Raw genomic sequence first — 16,189 nt, forward strand, 5'->3', positions numbered from 1 at the left:
AGTCCCTAGGCTCCCAAGTCTCTCTTCCTCCTTAAGAGAAACTTCACTGGCCTCTGGCCTGAGGAGAAAGTCTGTGGAACCTGGATTCCTTGCTAAGCCCACAGCAAAACAAACCAAACCAACTAACTCACAAACAAAGAAATGTGCAATCCACATCTGGAGTAACCTATGGCCTATAGGATTTTCTGGTTGATCACATTAAATTCACCAGAGAAGTTCTGGGTGGACCCAACACCAAAGTGAAATATAGTTGATTTCCTCTTTTCTACAATCTATTTAGACATATAGGAGAGAAAGAAGAACATATGTATGTTTAGAACTGAAATTATCTTTGAGAGGTTCTGGGTGACCATTCAAAAGAGAATGGGGATGTGGTAGAAGTTTTCTGTGGAGGAAGCAGCTTTAGCTGGGCCTTGGCAGGAGCGATCTGGATGGTTCTTTCATTAGGCCCTTAAGAGCCTCTCTGCCTGCTCTCCCCAGCCCAGATCTTGGAGGCCAAAGAGCAAAGATTGGAACCTGAGACTTAAAAGAGTATTCAGGGTTATAATTTTTTTCCTCTATAAGAGATGGTCTCTTATTGCTGTTTGTGGGACGAATGGAATCAGAAATCAGTGGTATGGAGGAGTTTCCGCCGTAGCTCAGTGGTTAATGAATCCGACTAGGAACCATGAGGTTTCAGGTTTGATCCCTGGCCTTGCTCAGTGGGTTAAGGAGCTGGCGTTGCCATGAGCTGTGGTGTAGGTCGCAGACGCGGCTCGGATCCCGCGTTGCTGTGGCTGTGGTGTAGGCCGGCGGCTACAGCTCCCGATTCGACCCCTAGCCTGGGAAACTCTATATGCCCTAGAAATGGCAAAAAAGACAAAAAAGAAAAGAAAAGAAATCAGTGGTATGGAGTTCCCGTTGTGGTGCATCGGAAATGAATCCGACTAGGGATCATGAGATTGCAGGTTCGATTCCTGGCTTCACTCAGTGGCTTAAGGATCCAGCGTTGTCATGAGCTCTTGTGTAGGTCACAGATGGAGGTCACAGATGCAGCTCAGATTTGATGTTGCTGTGGCTGTGGTGTAGACGGGCAGCTGTGTAGGTTCCCTAGCCTGGGAACCTCCGTATGCCACAGGTGCGGCCCTAGAAAGAAAATAGAAAAAGAAATCAGTGGTATTTCTTTTAATAAAAGTGTCACAGATCTGATTGAAAACCATAGGCTGTGTGTGGCTCAGATTACAATGGGAAGACTCTTAGTTTGGGGGTTAGAATACTTGGGTTCAAATCCTTGCTTGGCTATTTCTTAGCATTATGATCCTGGACAAGCTTCCAAGTTTCTCTGAATCTCAGCCTCTGAGAAGAATGGGTTTAATACTACTTCACTGTATTGTTAGTAGGATTAAAGCAAACGAGAAAACATAAACCACAGAGAAACTCTATAAATGCATGCTATTAACATTACATGCACATTCTGAAAGGGTATGAGTCAGTCTTCTGATTTTTAATATAATCGGCATGTTAAAATATGGAAATATGTGATAGGAAAATAGCACATGTGCTATTTTTTTATGTAACACATCACCACATTATGCAATATGTTCTTTATCATATGCAAATTTCACTGAGAAGTCAGAAGATTGGCTCTGTTTAGACAAAGGATTTTGTTCTAACCTCAAGGGTTTTGTTTTGTTTTTTTTTTTTTGAAAAGTAAAGCCTAATATTATATAATCTATAAAGAACCCGAGTGATTAAAACTGCAGCAGGAAAATTCGAGGTTAGATATTAGCAAGAACTTCCTGAACTTCCAAATGTGGGGGAAAAGCCTTCTAGGGAGGATGTTGTCTATCCCTTCGATTTAGCTTAGAAACTGTCCTTCCCAGAGTCGGGGTTGAACCTGACTTCCGTGATGTCAGAACAGGGTGTAAACTTGCATCTGGAATGAGAAGTAAGTCAGAGAGTTGAGATCTTTCTAAAATGGAAGATTAGAGGGAAATGAAGAAATGAAATAATTTTCTACCTAATTGGGTTTATCCACGGGTGGTGGTTGTGACCAAAATATCTGCATTGGAAACCTTATTGAACACTGATCAGGCTGAATTTGTATCTAAATGACTGTCCAGATTGTGATTTTTCTTTGGCGGTCAGGAAATAAAGAAGGTCTTGGGAAGCCTTTTTACTTTTGACTCTTTCCTCCGAGGAGGAAGCAGTTTGTTAAATCTCCTTCAGGCACCAAATGTCTGTCTCACCCCTGAGTGTGGAGAGGTTAGGGGTGGGGGCCATAGGAGGGCAGAGCTGGGCTGGAAAAGTCAGTGGAGGATTTGGGACACAGCAGCCACAGCAGGTGGAGGGGATGATGTAGAGCCCTAGAGTGTACTTTCTGCAAACTAAGGACATGTATTTAATAAAGCATATTTTGCTTTTTTTTTTTTAAGGGCCTGCACTCATGGTATATGGAAGTTCCCCAGCTAGGGATTGAATCAGAGCTATAGCTGCTGGCCTACCCCACTGCCACAGCAAGGAGAGATCCTTAACCCATTGAGCGGGGCCAGGGATTGAACCTACATCATCATGGATACTATTAGGGTTTGTCTGCACTGAGCCCCAACGGGAACTCCAAAAGTATATTTCAGGAAGATGTACAGTGGGACCAATGAGTGTTTGCCCGAGACTTGGGGGAAAGGTGGGCAGGGGGATTCAGCAGAGCTGTTTAGAAAGACCCAGAATTTTTACCTATCCTCTGACACCCTAGCGACTGGACAAAACTTAACTAAAGGGGTTTTTTGTTTTTGTTTTTGTTTTTTTGTCTTACTGTGATTTCTTGGGCTGCTCCCGCAGCATATGTTCCCAGGCTAGGGCTCGAATCGGAGCTGTAGCCACCGGCCTACACCACAGCCACAGCAACGCGGGATCCGAGCCGCGTCTGCAACCTACACCACAGCTCATGGCAACACCGGATCATTCACCCACTGAGCAAGGGCAGGGATTGAACCCGCAACCTCATGGTTCCCAGTCGGATTGGTTAACCACTGAGCCATGATGGGAACTCCAAGGGGGGCTTTTAAAGTCTAGTGCACTCCAAGCCCAAAACCAATTTTTAAAAAATAATAAAGTCTAGTGCACCATGTTAAAGAAGCATTTTGTGTAAAACATCCTACTCTTTTTCAAATAAGAATAAACTTAACCAAATTGGGGAAGTTGGGGAAGGTGCAGAGAATGCAAACCAGTGGAAAACTTGGCTAGGACACCTCTGAATACTCATATTTATTGGATATCTGGCACATGGCACACAGCATTACAGCCTGCTACAAACCAGTTGAAAAGATTTCTCTCCCTGCTCCTTTAAATAATGACGGGGGCATGATTGTTGGTGTAAAGTTACACATTAAAATTTGTTTAAATGGTTCCATCAGATACTTGGGAGGTGGGTTATCATCACACATCAAGAGTCACCACCTCCATTTAAAAGCACATGACACCAGCCCTAATAAATCTTTAATACATTGTAAACACTGACAAATATACTTGTGGCATATACGGATGCAGAGAACATTAGAGGCTCTAGTTCTCCCATTTATTTTATAGTTGGAGAAACTGAGGTCTGGAAAGGGGAAGGGACTTACCCAGGCATCAGTTAAAAAAAAAAAAAAAAAGTTTGAATGACTCAGGTTATCATGATTGCAAATAATTCCTCAATCTAATGGTCTTTTGCTTTCACCATAATATTAACGAGCCATTCTTCTTAAACGAATGACTCACCAAGAGCAGGGCAGACTGACCAGCAGCTTTCAAGACTGCATCGAAGCCTTCCCACTCCAACCACAGCCAATTTATAACCAGTCTGTGTGCTACAGACCCCTGAAGAGGAGCCCTGCCCCAGTCAGGATGGGATAAGTGAGTGCAGCCACCTGACACTGCTCTCTAACCTGCCATCACCGGAGGAGGGGGGTGTCTGCTGCCTTATCTGGGAACCCCTCCTCTTCTCCTTCCTTCTCCATAGCCAGCCTGGAAAACTCAGGTTAAAGAGGACGACCCTAGAGAGGAAACAAGGAAAAGGAGTTTTAATTTGGAACACAGACATCCTGAATCTCAGTCCCTTATGAATCTCAAATTGCCAGGCATTCCTTTGAATCTGAAATTGGATGGGATGGAAAACAGGGGTCATTTCCCTTTGGAAATGCCTTGCCTCTTTGTTCTGTTTTGGGGGTATCAGAGATGGTGACTTTTTGAATATGGGACAGTGGGAAGGACAGAAAGGCTGTCTGTTGCCTATGAAAAGAGTTCCAACTTCTCTCTTATAATAACCTATTGAGGGAAATATGGAACCTCCTGATGCCCTGGACTGGCTGCTTCTCACCCCCAGGACACACAAAGTACCTGGATCTAAACAGGTAGATTGAGACTTTGGCTGGACCCTCCTGACTCCCTACTTACTTCAGCAGGGAGGAATCAGGAACGATGCAGCCTCAGGCAGAAACTGAAGTGCCCTTTAGACTACTGGTTTGGGTTGGGAAGGATTGGAAGGCCAGGTAAAATGGGTCAAACATTCTTGGAGTTCCCGCTGTGGCTCAGTAGTTAACGAATCCGACTAGGAACCATGAGGTTGCGGTTTCGATCCCTGGTCTTGCTCAGTGGGTTAAGGATCTGGCGTTGCCGTGAGCTGTGGTGTAGGTTGGAGACGTGGCTCAGATCCTGCCTTCCTGTGGCTCTGGCATAGGCCAGCAGCTGCAGCTCCGATTTGACCCCTAGCCTGGGAAACTCCATATGCTGAGGGAGTGGCCCAAGAAATGGCCAAAAAAAAAAAAAAAAAAAGGTCAAACATTCTTAAGCAGGAGGAAAGCAGGAAGCAAGGTGGCCGTATGACCCAGATGACCCAGCAGGACATCTCAAACTTTAATGTGCATATAAATTATTTAAGGAGTTCCCGTCGTGGCGCAGTGGTTAACAAATCTGACTAGGAACCATGAGGTTGCGGGTTCGGTCCCTGTGCTTGCTCAGTGGGTTAACGATCCGGCATTGCCGTGAGCTGTGGTGTAGGTTGGAGATGCGGCTTGGATCCTGCGTTGCTGCGGCTGTGGCGTAGGCCAGTGGCTACAGCTCCAATTCGACCCCTAGCCTGGGAACCTCCATATGCCGTGGGAGCGGCCCAAGATATAACAAAAAGACAAAAATAAATTAAAAAAATAAATAAATAAAAATAACTTATTTGAGGATCTGCTAATTTGAGATTTTGATTCAGTAGGTTTGGAGTGGAGCCTAAGATCCTGCCTTTCGAACTAGCCCACAGGTAGTGCTGATGCTGCTGTCCTTAGAGCAACAAGGCTCTTAGGGGACTGGAGCCTCAGAGGCCCCTGAGTATTTCAGGCCAAGCCATGAATCCAGGATATAAATTCTCTCCAGCAAAGCAGACCCTGCATTTTTGTCATTGATGAAGGGTGCTCTCCTTTTGACCAAAAAAAAGCTGGAAGGTGGGCATTTAGCAAGAGCCTTCTTGTATTCTTGATTTTGTAGGAATCTGCTATAGCATAAAAAGCATTTTTAATTAGTCCAAATTATCTAGTTTGACTGTCCATAGAAATCAAAGCCCCAGCTGAAATATATGTTTTATTTTGTTGGTGTAGAGATGGCTATGTGCTGTGATTTTTAACATGTTAAACACTGCCTATGGGCATATTTTATGGAGAAATAAACACACAGCCCAATGAGATGTATAGTGTGGTTTTAATATATTGTATATTCACTTATTTATGGGGAAAATAAACACACGAACCAATAAGCTGTGTATTATTGCTTTAATATATTGAATTTATTTCATACCTATATATTTTATGAGGGAAAGTAAACTAATAAGATACACAATATTATTATAATAACACATCTAATTGTTCCATATTAATTTATTTATGAAAGAAATAAGTGCAATTTAACATGACATAAGATTATTTAATGCAGGAGATGAATTCTATATTAAGACAGTTTAAAGGATTAAATTCCAGTTGAATAAGATGTGTGTACTTCCCACACAGAGGGACCAGGTTAAAAAAATATGCAAGGGCCTGTCTAGTCCTATATGTCACGACCTACATTGGCTCCTGGCGTTTCCTGACAGTTTTTGCCTCTCGGTGCCTGGTACTCCAAGCCCCCGTCCTGCTGGACCAGGAGAAAGTCTGAAAGGCTCGGGAAATAAACTGCTTTTAAAGAAGGGCCGCATCTGCTAGGGAGGTAGCCCTGCAGTGTCTGTTTCTGAGCCGGAGAAATATTAAATAAACCTAAGGAGGATGGATGGCTTTCCAGGGCCCTTTAAATCTCCACGTTCCCCGGAACAAACCAGGAGGCAGATGGGGAGATCGATCCTCGCTTCCCGCTTACTGGCTTTGCAAGTAGCCTGGTAAGGTGCTGTAGGGGATAGGAGATAGTGTTGGGATGGGCAAATGAAGTTGTTGGCAAAGACAGGTAGGTCTGCATTTGGAGAAAGCTCAGGTTAGGCATCAAATCCCAGAGTGAAGGATCAAAAGTCAGATTTGGCGAGGCAGACCCGGGCCTGCAAGACCCGTTGCTCACCCCCTCCCATTCCCACCCCCTCGCCGACGACTCTCCGTACATCTCGCGTCCTCAGCATCCGCCGGGCTCCTTTTTTAAACAATATAAAGCCTAAAGAAGGCTCCCTGGCTCCCTTTCCTCCCTGGCGTCTGGATGATCCGGAAAGGCCAAGGTGGGTGCGGAGACGGTCCCCGGGGCTGGACCGCGCGCATCCCGAGGCGGGTGTCATGGCGGCCGCAGCCTCTTCCCGCGCCCTCCCCGCCGCCCGGCCCCAGCGCCATTTTGAGCATCTTCCTTGCTTCCCGGTCTCCCTTCCGCTCTCCCCGCTCCTCCTTCGCTCCCCGTAGGCCAAGCGCCTCCCAGCGCTGCCCGGGCCTCCCTGGGCTCGTCGCCCCGCCGCTCCTCGGACGCTCCTCCCAACCCCGGGAGTCCTAGGGTGACTGAGGGGCCCAAAGAGCACTGATGCCTGGCGCCGCTGCATTTTCCATCTGGCCTCCTTTCTTGTCCTCTTGGAGGCCAGTTCCCAAGAAAACCCTTGACTCCTTAGCCCTGTCTGCGTCCCCAGGCCTCGGGTCCGCAGGCATCCTGGCTCAGGAAAAAGCCCCTCCCCCCTGCTTGGGGCACTGAGGCGAGAAGCCTTGGAAACCTTTACGACCCCTTCTAATCTAACTGCACTTCTGAGCCCCCCTCCCACCTCTCCTTGTACCCACTTCAGTGCGCAGCACACCCTCTGCCCCCACCCTTGTTTCTAAGCAGCGTCTGTAAGGGGGCGGGCAGCAAACCCCCCACTCTTCTCAGATCTCCGGCCAAAGAGGCAAATAGGACCCCTTTTGTACCACCCGGACCTAGCCCGTCCAGGGCCAGGCAAACCTGGTGCTGGTCCCCAGGGAGCGAAGGCTGGCACAGGGGACGCCGGGAGGGAGGAAAGGGCCTGGGTCCCAACACAAACACTGACTCGTTTTTGTATTATAAAGACATTTATTTAATCTATGAAAATAATGTACAATAAATACTTTCCCCTCTTCCTATTATTAAAGAATTTTAATAAATAATCTACGGTCTAAACAAAAAAAAAAAAAAGAGGAAACTAGGTTCCTCTAGCTCTTTTTAGGAAAGCCCCCCTAGAGTTTAATTATTCCTGAGATTTCGTTGGAAGGACTCTTACCAAACGGAATTTTTTTCTGTGTGACTGTGATTTTTTCGTTAAAGACACCCGTGTGCCCAATATTTTAGAAAGAGAAGAAAGGAAGTGGATGAGACGCTAATTCAATAATACCTGAATTTTAGCAAAACACGTAAAGAAGTCTATACGGCTTGGGGGTGGGGGTCCTCGGGCTTCCCGCAGGCAGCCAAGGGGGGCAGGGGTCGAGGGCCGGGAGGAGGAAGCGGGTTGTTAAGGGAACTGCAGGTCGATGGCACAGAGGGTGCTGGTGAAGAAGTCCAGCTCTTCCTCGGAAAAGGGAACCGGGCTGTCGAGCGAGAGGCTGGGGGAGAGGCCTCCCGACAACTGGAGACAGGAGTCGGCCGCGAAGAAGCTGAGGTCGGGTAGGAAAGGCGAATAGGGCCTCTCGGAGAAGGCGTCTTCCGGCAAGCGCTCCGGCTCCAGCCCGCCGGCCCCGCGCAGCGCGCCGCCCGGGCTCCGTGCGCCCGCGCCCTCCACGCGAGCGGCCAAAGGCCGGAGGCCCGGCGCTCCCAGGGGCCCCGGTGCGACCTCAGGAGGTTGACAGCAGGCTTCCCGCGCCGCCCGCGAGACGGAGGGGCGGCCCGGGCTGGCCAAGGGCTCCTCGGAGGCCTCGCCAGCTTTCTTCGGGGCACCGGGGCAGGCCGGCCCGCCGTCGGGCGGCTCTCGGTGCTGCGTCTGCCGCTTGTGCTTCATGCGCCGGTTCTGGAACCACACTTTGACCTGCCTCTCGGTGAGGTCCAGCAAGGCGGCGATCTCCACGCGGCGCGGCCGGCACAGGTACTTGTTAAAGTGGAATTCCTTCTCCAGCTCCAGCAGCTGCGTGTTGGTGTAAGCGGTGCGCAGTCTGCGCGCGCCGCCGCCCGCGGCCTCCGGCAGTCCCGGCCCATCTGCAAGGAAAGCGAGCTGGGCGTCAACGCGGCCCGAGGGCTCAGCCCGACCTCCTATTCGGCTGACATAAAGACTGTCCAGTCGACCCAAAACAATCTCTGCAGCACTAAAGAGCAGCACTCCCGCCCTTCCCGCCCACCAAAGCGACTTGCTCCCGCGGCTCTTGCGTTCTTTCCCGTCCCTCTCTCGCCGCCAGACCCGGCCCGGGTCAGGGCAAAGCATTCAGAGAGCCGCCCACGGGCCACGCAGGGAGTAGGCAGCGGCTCCCTTTCGCCCCCATAACCTCAGAGCCCCCTCCCAAGTCGTGTGAGTGGATCCCTCAGTTCAGCACTTTCCAACTCAGCCTGGGAAGAAGGTTCATAAAGAGATTATTCCTCACCTCCTTTCCTCCTCAGCTCCCTAGCTCTCAAATGCCCCCTCTTCTCTTAGAGCTGGGGTGGATGGGACCCAATCTTTTTCTGCCTCCAGATTCAACCCCAGCCAACAAGACTCCACTCAGATAACGATGAAACCTCAATCGAATCCTTTTCTTCTAGCGAGGGGAAAAAAAACAAACAAAACAAAACAAACAAACAAACAAAAAAACCCTTTTCCCCAACCAGCTTCCAACATCAGCTGTAGGGGGAAAAAAAAAAAAAAAAAACTGGCAGCGGCCAGGCCTAAACCTCAGAGATCCATTCTGCTTCCTCGTCCCTGGACTCGAAGGGGCAAGGAACTCCAGCAGACTCACCACCTTTTCTACCTCCCCCACCGCTCTTTCTCCCCCTCTCTTTCTAGCTGCCCCTCATCCCATCCCTACCCCGCTCACCGACCTGCGGGCGATCCGACCCCGGAGGCCAGGACGGAGAAGGCGGCCGTGGGAGACGTGGCGGATTGGCTGGGTTTCTTGGTGGATTTCTTCTCTTTCATCCAGGGGAACTCGGGGGCCAGGGGGGTGGCCGGGAGCGGCGGCGGAGGCGGCGGCAGAGCCGGCCCATCTTCGGCTCGCTTTTGGCTCCCGGGTCTCTGAAGGGTGGAGGCGCCGGGCTGGAGGCTGGGGAAGGTTTGCTCGAAAGGAGGAGGAGAAGGAATTAATGTCGACTCCTTGATTGATGAAGTTTGAAATGTCTCCAAGACAGCGGGGAAGGAAGTCAGACACTCGGCGAGCGATGGCTGGCTGTTTATAAACCCAATCTCCCTCTCAAATTCAAAATTCATGGCTTTCAATGGTGGGGGAGGGGGCCTGTTGGGGGGGGCGTCAGGAGGGAGGATCGGAAGGGACCCCCCCTCCTGCCCCCCCCAGGTTTGTGTGATGGAGCGATTTTGGGAAGGGACGATTTTGATCTCTCTCTCTTTTTTTTAAATTTGGGCCTTTATAATTGTATATTGCTGATAAATACAAGCGTATGGGGACTCTGTCTATAAAACCCAGGACTCCAGCAAAATTGCAGGGAATTCGTGGTCACGGGACCGGCCTTGGCCAATCGCTCGTCTGGGCCTGGTGGAAAACAGAGAGCATTATTTGCTTTAATTGATTCAAAAACTCTAGAGGACCATGACCTGGACATCATGAGCCCCCCAGTCCTACGCTCCCTCTCCCTCATGCCTCCCTTTCTCCAGAAAAGCTAAAGGAACCTTCCCCTCCTCCCCTTCAGAGGATGGGATGTTCTGGAAAGGAAAACAAGGGAACCTAGGGGAGAAATCTTCCTCTTTCCCAAATATTTTAAATAGAGTAAATAGAGGCTTTCTTTACAAGGCCAGGAGCATTCCCTTCCCCTGCCCCCTCCCCCCAAAGAGTGAGGATCTGAATGTGGGGGGAAGAGGTGGTAGAAAGAGGCTTTTCCCTTTGGGAAAGGTCCCTGTTAGCAGTGCAATAAGGACAGAGAAGAGATTTACAATCATCAGCATCACTGTCCCGGTCCCACCCACTCCCCCCAAAAGCAACAGATAAATCTTGGAAAATCGACAAGCACTCCTAGGCTGACACAGAGGAGTGAGACAGATAGTGAGGGGCCCTTTTGGGCCTCTAGCCTACAAAGCTGTGTGGTCTCAGCTCCCTTGTCTGCCCAGTGTTTGCAGCACTGCCCCTGCCCCCAGGTCTACCCGCTCTCCTCACCTGGAGGCTTCTGCCCTCCCCTATGACCCCCCCCCCCAACCAACAGGGTCTAAAATGCCTAAGACACCCACTCAAGCTTCTGGCCTGAATCTGCCTCTATATTCCAGGAATGGGAATAAGAACCAAGGTAGCCACGGATTTAAGTTTAGAAAACTCTCAAACCTCAGGTCAGTGTTGGGGGGGGGGCTCCCCCCTAGGACTCCCATCCTATTTTTGCCATTGTGCTCATTAATTAATTATTAATCAACATCCCCGATGTGACAATCTTCCCTGAACATGGAGGTGGTGGGCAAATGATGACCACTGAGATGATATTCCATTTCTGGCCCCTGGGGGGAATTTTGTTGTTGTTGTTGTCATTTATTTCTTTTCAGAGGATGGGGTGCGTATGCGCTTTCAGGAGCGCTGTCGTTTACCAGAGGGAAGGTCCACAAGACTTCCGGCCCCAAGCCTTTGGTGCGAAACTAGATCTCAAAGCAGAAAATGAAAAGTCGATCTGGGGTAAGATTTTTAAATAAGTGGGTCAGAGGGACCGAGGGGCGATGAGGCGATCAATCTTAGCCCCCTGACAGCTCGCTCTGATGGCATCAAAGAATTTGGCTCTTTGGGAAAGCCGAGGGAACAGCCGAAATTCCACATCCCTTGAAAAGGCCTGGGGGGTGGGGGGTGTGAAGCAAAAGAGAAAGGTGATGCTGGGCGCGCTGGGAAACAGATGGGAAATGGGGACCGCGGAAGGGCGCTGGGCTGGGTGGAAAGTTTGCCGGGAGAACTCCCACGGCTCGGGCCTCCCCTCCCCCTCCCTGCTCGCTGCCGCCCGGCCGGCCGAGGAGGAGGCCAAGCCTGGTTAGCAGAGAAATGGCAACTCCGGCCCGGGCAGCGGGAGCTAGAAACTTTCTGTCACTGTAAGAGCCGAGTGGGTGGTGGTGAGTATTCCTCCGCGTGGGTGGTGTGACTCATGAAACAGGACAGAGAACGCTGAGGAGCAGGGTGGGGGTGGGAGCCAGGCAGGATGAAAACAGGGGAGCTGGAGGTGGGGGCTCCGGGGGGCCCAGGGGGTGGCCGGCTCTGGAGGGCTCAGATCCAAGCGAGCTGCTCTGAAAAACGGGGCGAACCAGCCAGAGACGGTCGTGTCCCACTCGGCTCCCAAGAAAGTGATTTTTGCCATGTGGAAGTGGGGATGGGGGTGGGAGTGGGGAGCAGGCGGAGAAGAAGCCCAAGAGCAGTTGTCTGGGCACTTGTGCAGTGAGGCCTGAGACGGTTCTCCCTCAGGCCACCCCCTCGAGAAGCCCTGGAAGGTTTTTTTGTTTTGTTTTGTTTTTTCACAGCCTCTCCAGCTGGCTGCAAGGTCTAAGGCTTCTCTCCGGCTGTTCCTGCAGGAAATACAGCCCTCTCTAACCCTGCTGACAGATTTTATGGCCAGATTAGAGAACAGCAGAAAACTTGGGTGTTAAAAGGGGCCAAGAGAACCCTCCTTCCCAGAGACGCCCCCTTCCCCGCCCCCCTGTTGTGCTGTGAATCTTAGAGCCCTGATATTTCCCCCAGGACCCTGGCTGCTTAGCTAGGGCCTGAAATCTCTCAGAGAGAAGGGTAGGGGGACACTGAGCCAAGGCACCCCTTATTCTTCTTGTTTGCAATTCCAGTTTCAAGCCAAAAGCTCTGTTTTTCAAACTCTAAATTTCAGAGCTTAATTCTCTGACTTGGCCTGCCTCTCTCCGCTAGGTAAATAATCAATCCTCTTAACCCCCAGAGCCAAACATGGTGCTTCATCTACTTACATTATTCAGAAAATGTTATTCAGGGTAGAGGAGGAGAGAGAGAAAGACAGAAGGAAAGAGAAACCCTTGAGCGTTATTTGATCCCAATCAAACTTTGCACGCTCTTATGCCTTTAAATTATAGCCTGAACCAATGCTAAATTGCTTGCTGCTTGGATGAGCCCAGTCCAGTTAAAATCCTACTTGGCGGTGGTGGTGGTAGTGAGGAGGGTGTAGAATTCAGGTTGCTTTTTTATTGTTATTTATTGTTGCATAAGGACTGTAATTACTAACCTTGGACTGCCAGGATGCAACATAAAAATGAAAATCAGCCCTCGCTTTAAGGCTGAGGCCCTGGAACGATTCTCTCACCGACACCCCCCCCCCCCCCCCGTCACTACCACCAAATATATGCTCCTAATTAAGCAATGCGGGCGCATCGCTTACAATTAGAATTATGCAACTCTTCAGCAAGCAGCCATCGCTTCTTTCAACGAATTAGCTCCATATTTCAGCCGCCCTGTCTCCTCGCTCTTATCGGCTCCAGCGACACGGCAGTGACATTTCATCTTTGACAGACCCTCTCTATCCTCGCTCCAATGTGATAAAACTTTTATGGAACCACGACTAAGAAATGAAGTTTTCCCAAGGATCGTGGAAACAGAGCGACACATTAGCCTGGGGACCATTTTATTTACGCTTGAATCCAGCAGCTTCTCCCAACCCTCCTCCTTTCCCTGGCAGGGGAAATCAAACACACCTCCTCTCTCTCCACCCCGCGTTTTATTTAGTGATTTAATTTCACTTTACTTTTAAGGTTTGACCCGAGAAGTCTAGGCCTTAAGGTTTTTTGTTTTGTTTTGTTTTGTTTGATTTTAGATTAATCATTTTCCTTTGTTTTCATTTTAGACCCAATGGTGGTTGGGCTTCGGGTCACGTGACAGCTTCTTTGTAGCTCCGGAAGAGAACTGTGAAGTTTAGGTTTTCGAGGAAGAAGCAGTGACCGGCCACATTTTGTTGTTGTTGACGGGATGGGGAGTAGGGGGTGGACTAAGAAGGTTGTGGCCAAAACAGCAAAAAGGCAAAAGGTCAGTGAATGAGAAAAACTGAGAGGCAAAGCCTAGAGACCTAGAGAGAGTCCCCCTTCCCCCTAACTTGTTACTTAAATCTTAGCCAAAGAAGTTGCCAGAACATCCCAAGCCTGTGTGAGAAAAGCCAAATAAACCTGAGACACAGCGGGGGGGAGGTAGGGGCCTGAGCAGTGGGCTGAAAGGCCAGGATAGGGTCTTCACCCCCCTTCTTCCCTTGGGGGAAATCTGGCAGTCAGCAGCCTGCTCTGCTATCTAAATTGGACCACCAGGACAAGATAAAATTGATAACAGAAAGTTTATTCAAGAATTGTTTGACAGACAACCCTTTTAAGTAAGGGAAAAAGTAACTACGGAAGAACAAAGAAAGTTCCAAGAGGGAATTAACTCTAATTCTACAAATTCAGGACTATACAGTGACAATTAGGAGCTGAGTTCATGCCTTTTAGAACTAATTACAATTGCTCATAAGTACGAGTTTAACATAAATCTACAGCTCTTTTCTAGAGTACAATAATAACTAAAATAGCTGGTTTTACATGACAGGGAACACAACGTCCTTTGTAACAAGTAAATACTAAAAAAAGTACAGTTTTTTTTCCTTTTTCCCTCATATAAATACATAATGTTGGGGGATAAATAATACAAAAAAGAAAATACTTTAACAGGCTATAACCAATAAATATATATGAAAATGTTCACTAGAACACACGCTTTTTGAGCAATGCTGGACTCCTGCAGGCCCAGGCATCTCTCACAGTTGTTTTTATATCCATTAAAATGTAAACTCTAAGTGCAACAAAAGTGTCCTGTCCCGGGTTGAGCAAGGCGCACAGGCCCAGCTGCAGCCCGGCCCTGGGACAGACAGTTTGTTAAAATATACCCTGTTTTCACGTTAAGTCAAGAGAGCAACAGAAGAAAAGAAAAGTGTGGAACCTCGTGTCACCGATTGCTTTCTGTTGAGAGGGGGATGGACCTGGAGCTGAGATGGGAGGCAGCAGAATGGGCAAACCTTCAATCCTGACAACTTGCCAGCCCTTACCTCCCAGCTTTTACTATAAGAGAAAATATATATATATATTTATAATATAGACAGCTCTGACTTTCAAGATCTCTCACCATCCCTGAGCCCTCTGAAGAGTATAATTGATGGGGACGGGGTATAGATATGCATGTCCTAGAGCAGAAAAATATGGGACGAGAAATGCAGGGAGTACCCCAGCAACCTCAAATAGATGGGAAGAAATTTGAGGATTCAGGAGAAATGGGAGGGAAACGTGCTTTGTGCCCTTGGTTTTGAAATGTGTCTTTAATTTTTTTTTTTTTAAGGAGAATTGCCAGAAGAAAAAAAAAATCAAGATTTGGGGAATTACCAATGACAGAGACCAAAGGTAAGTTGGTTGGTTGGCTGGTGATGGCCTAGCCATCTCGTCGGTTTTTAAAAATGTGCTTCTCTGCCTTGTTGCCCTATCTCCTCTTCCTCTACTCCAGTGCCCAGGGTGGACTTCCATTTGGGTATTGCTGGAGGCCTGGGATTGATGGGGTCATCTCTACTCTGCTGTGGATTCCTTTTCAGTGGATACACAGGCAGACTGAACAAGGGCGGCAAGACTTTAAAAAGGCAACCTCTGAGGCCAGGGGAAGGAGAAGGAGCTCCAGGCCCTTCCCTCCCAGGAAGCCTAACTGCCACCTCCCTGCCTTTTCTCTCAGATGTCCAGGGTGCTCCCCCCCACTCCGCAGAGCTCCACAGTCCCCGCCCCTCCTGGGTCTCCCCTACCCCAGGACCTTGTCCCTCCAACCCTCCCTCTCCCATCACAGGTGTGTTAGCTTGGGCGCTTCTTGGATTCTACCCTGAGGAGGAGGCGCATGATGAGAGGAGAGGTCTGTGTAGGTAGGGTGGGGATCGCAGGGTCCGTGGTGCTGGCTGGAGGCCATAGGGGGCGCCCCGTTGTAGTCCAGATTCCCAGAGGGGTGGTGGGAAAGGTGGTTGAGGCCGTAGAGGGAGGGGCCGGCAGGGGGCGGCAGCGGATCCGCGTAGCCGCCCCCGCCCACGTACACCGGGCTGCCCTGCATGGTGGGCGTCCCGTAGGCGCCCCCGTTGGCTTGGAGGACGTGAGGCTCGTAATCGGGCGCCGGGGTCGGGGGGTACTTCTGCGGGGCGCCGCAGCCTTTGAGAGGAGGCTGGTAGTTGGAGGGCAGCGCGTAGGCATTCTGGTGGGCTTTGCCGAAGGCGGGCGGGGACGGGCTCTCGTAGCTGGGGGTCATGGAGTGCAAGGCGTTCATGAAGCCGGCCGTGGACTGCATGGGCTGCGGGGGGCTGCCGGCGGGGGAGGGGCCCCCCGAAGACGAGGCCAGGCCCTTGGCCTTCTGGTCCTTCTTGTACTTCATGCGCCGATTCTGGAACCAGATCTTGATCTGCCGCTCGCTGAGGTTCAGCAGGTTGGCCATCTCCACGCGGCGCGGGCGGCACAGGTAGCGGTTGAAGTGGAACTCCTTCTCCAGCTCCACCAGCTGCGCGCTCGTGTACGCCGTCCGTGCCCGCTTGGAAGCCGCCGACCCCGGGGGGCTCTTGTCCCCTCCCCCGCCGCCGCTGCCCCCGCCCCCGCCGCCACCACTGCCTCCGCCGCCGCCGCCGCCGCCGCCGCTGCAGCCCTCCGCTGGAT

General features: G+C 50.2%; 2 protein-coding genes and 1 long non-coding RNA gene across 12 annotated transcripts in view; 1 reads left to right on the forward strand and 2 right to left on the reverse strand.

Moving 5' to 3' along the window:
* Positions 1 to 7,476: 7,476 nt before the first annotated feature.
* Positions 7,477 to 10,150, reverse strand: HOXB2 (homeobox B2). The gene is made up of 2 exons (XM_047758204.1): positions 9,403 to 10,150; positions 7,477 to 8,589 (listed from the first exon to the last, which is right to left on the reverse strand). The coding sequence occupies exons 1-2, from the start codon at positions 9,785 to 9,787 to the stop codon at positions 7,913 to 7,915; spliced, it is 1,062 nt and encodes a 353-aa protein (XP_047614160.1). The 5' UTR covers positions 9,788 to 10,150; the 3' UTR covers positions 7,477 to 7,912.
* Positions 10,151 to 11,219: 1,069 nt separating this feature from the next.
* LOC125114754 (uncharacterized) lies at positions 11,220 to 16,146 on the forward strand. Of its 3 annotated transcripts, none has more exons than XR_007131893.1 (5): positions 11,220 to 11,608; positions 13,348 to 13,526; positions 14,856 to 14,917; positions 15,345 to 15,407; positions 16,029 to 16,146. It is a non-coding gene; the product is annotated as an uncharacterized LOC125114754 (long non-coding RNA). The 3 variants fall into 3 exon arrangements; XR_007131891.1 differs by having other exon boundaries at positions 11,221 to 11,608; positions 15,934 to 16,064; XR_007131892.1 differs by lacking the exon at positions 16,029 to 16,146 and adding an exon at positions 15,934 to 15,995 and having other exon boundaries at positions 11,221 to 11,608; positions 15,345 to 15,417.
* HOXB3 (homeobox B3) overlaps positions 13,806 to 16,189 on the reverse strand; it is a 41,193-nt gene continuing 38,809 nt past the window's right edge. For all 8 annotated transcript variants that reach the window (XM_047758196.1, XM_047758198.1, XM_047758195.1 and 5 more), the window contains one exon: positions 13,806 to 16,183. In XM_047758196.1, coding sequence (XP_047614152.1) covers positions 15,339 to 16,183 — 845 coding nt within the window. In that variant the 3' untranslated portion in view covers positions 13,806 to 15,338. The remainder of the gene's footprint in view (positions 16,184 to 16,189) is intronic.

The sequence above is a fragment of the Phacochoerus africanus genome, chromosome 14, assembly GCF_016906955.1.
Source record: "Phacochoerus africanus isolate WHEZ1 chromosome 14, ROS_Pafr_v1, whole genome shotgun sequence".
NCBI lineage: Eukaryota > Metazoa > Chordata > Mammalia > Artiodactyla > Suidae > Phacochoerus > Phacochoerus africanus.

What these genes read in the sequence shown, in the direction of transcription:
- HOXB2 (XM_047758204.1), bottom strand. Translation starts at nt 9,787, where the DNA reads ATGAATTTTGAATTTGAGAGGGAGATTGGGTTTATAAACAGCCAGCCA. An exon ending in CGGGGTCGGATCGCCCGCAG is followed by an intron (nt 8,590 to 9,402) that starts GTCGGTGAGCGG and finishes CTTTCCTTGCAG; the next exon opens with ATGGGCCGGGACTGCCGGAG.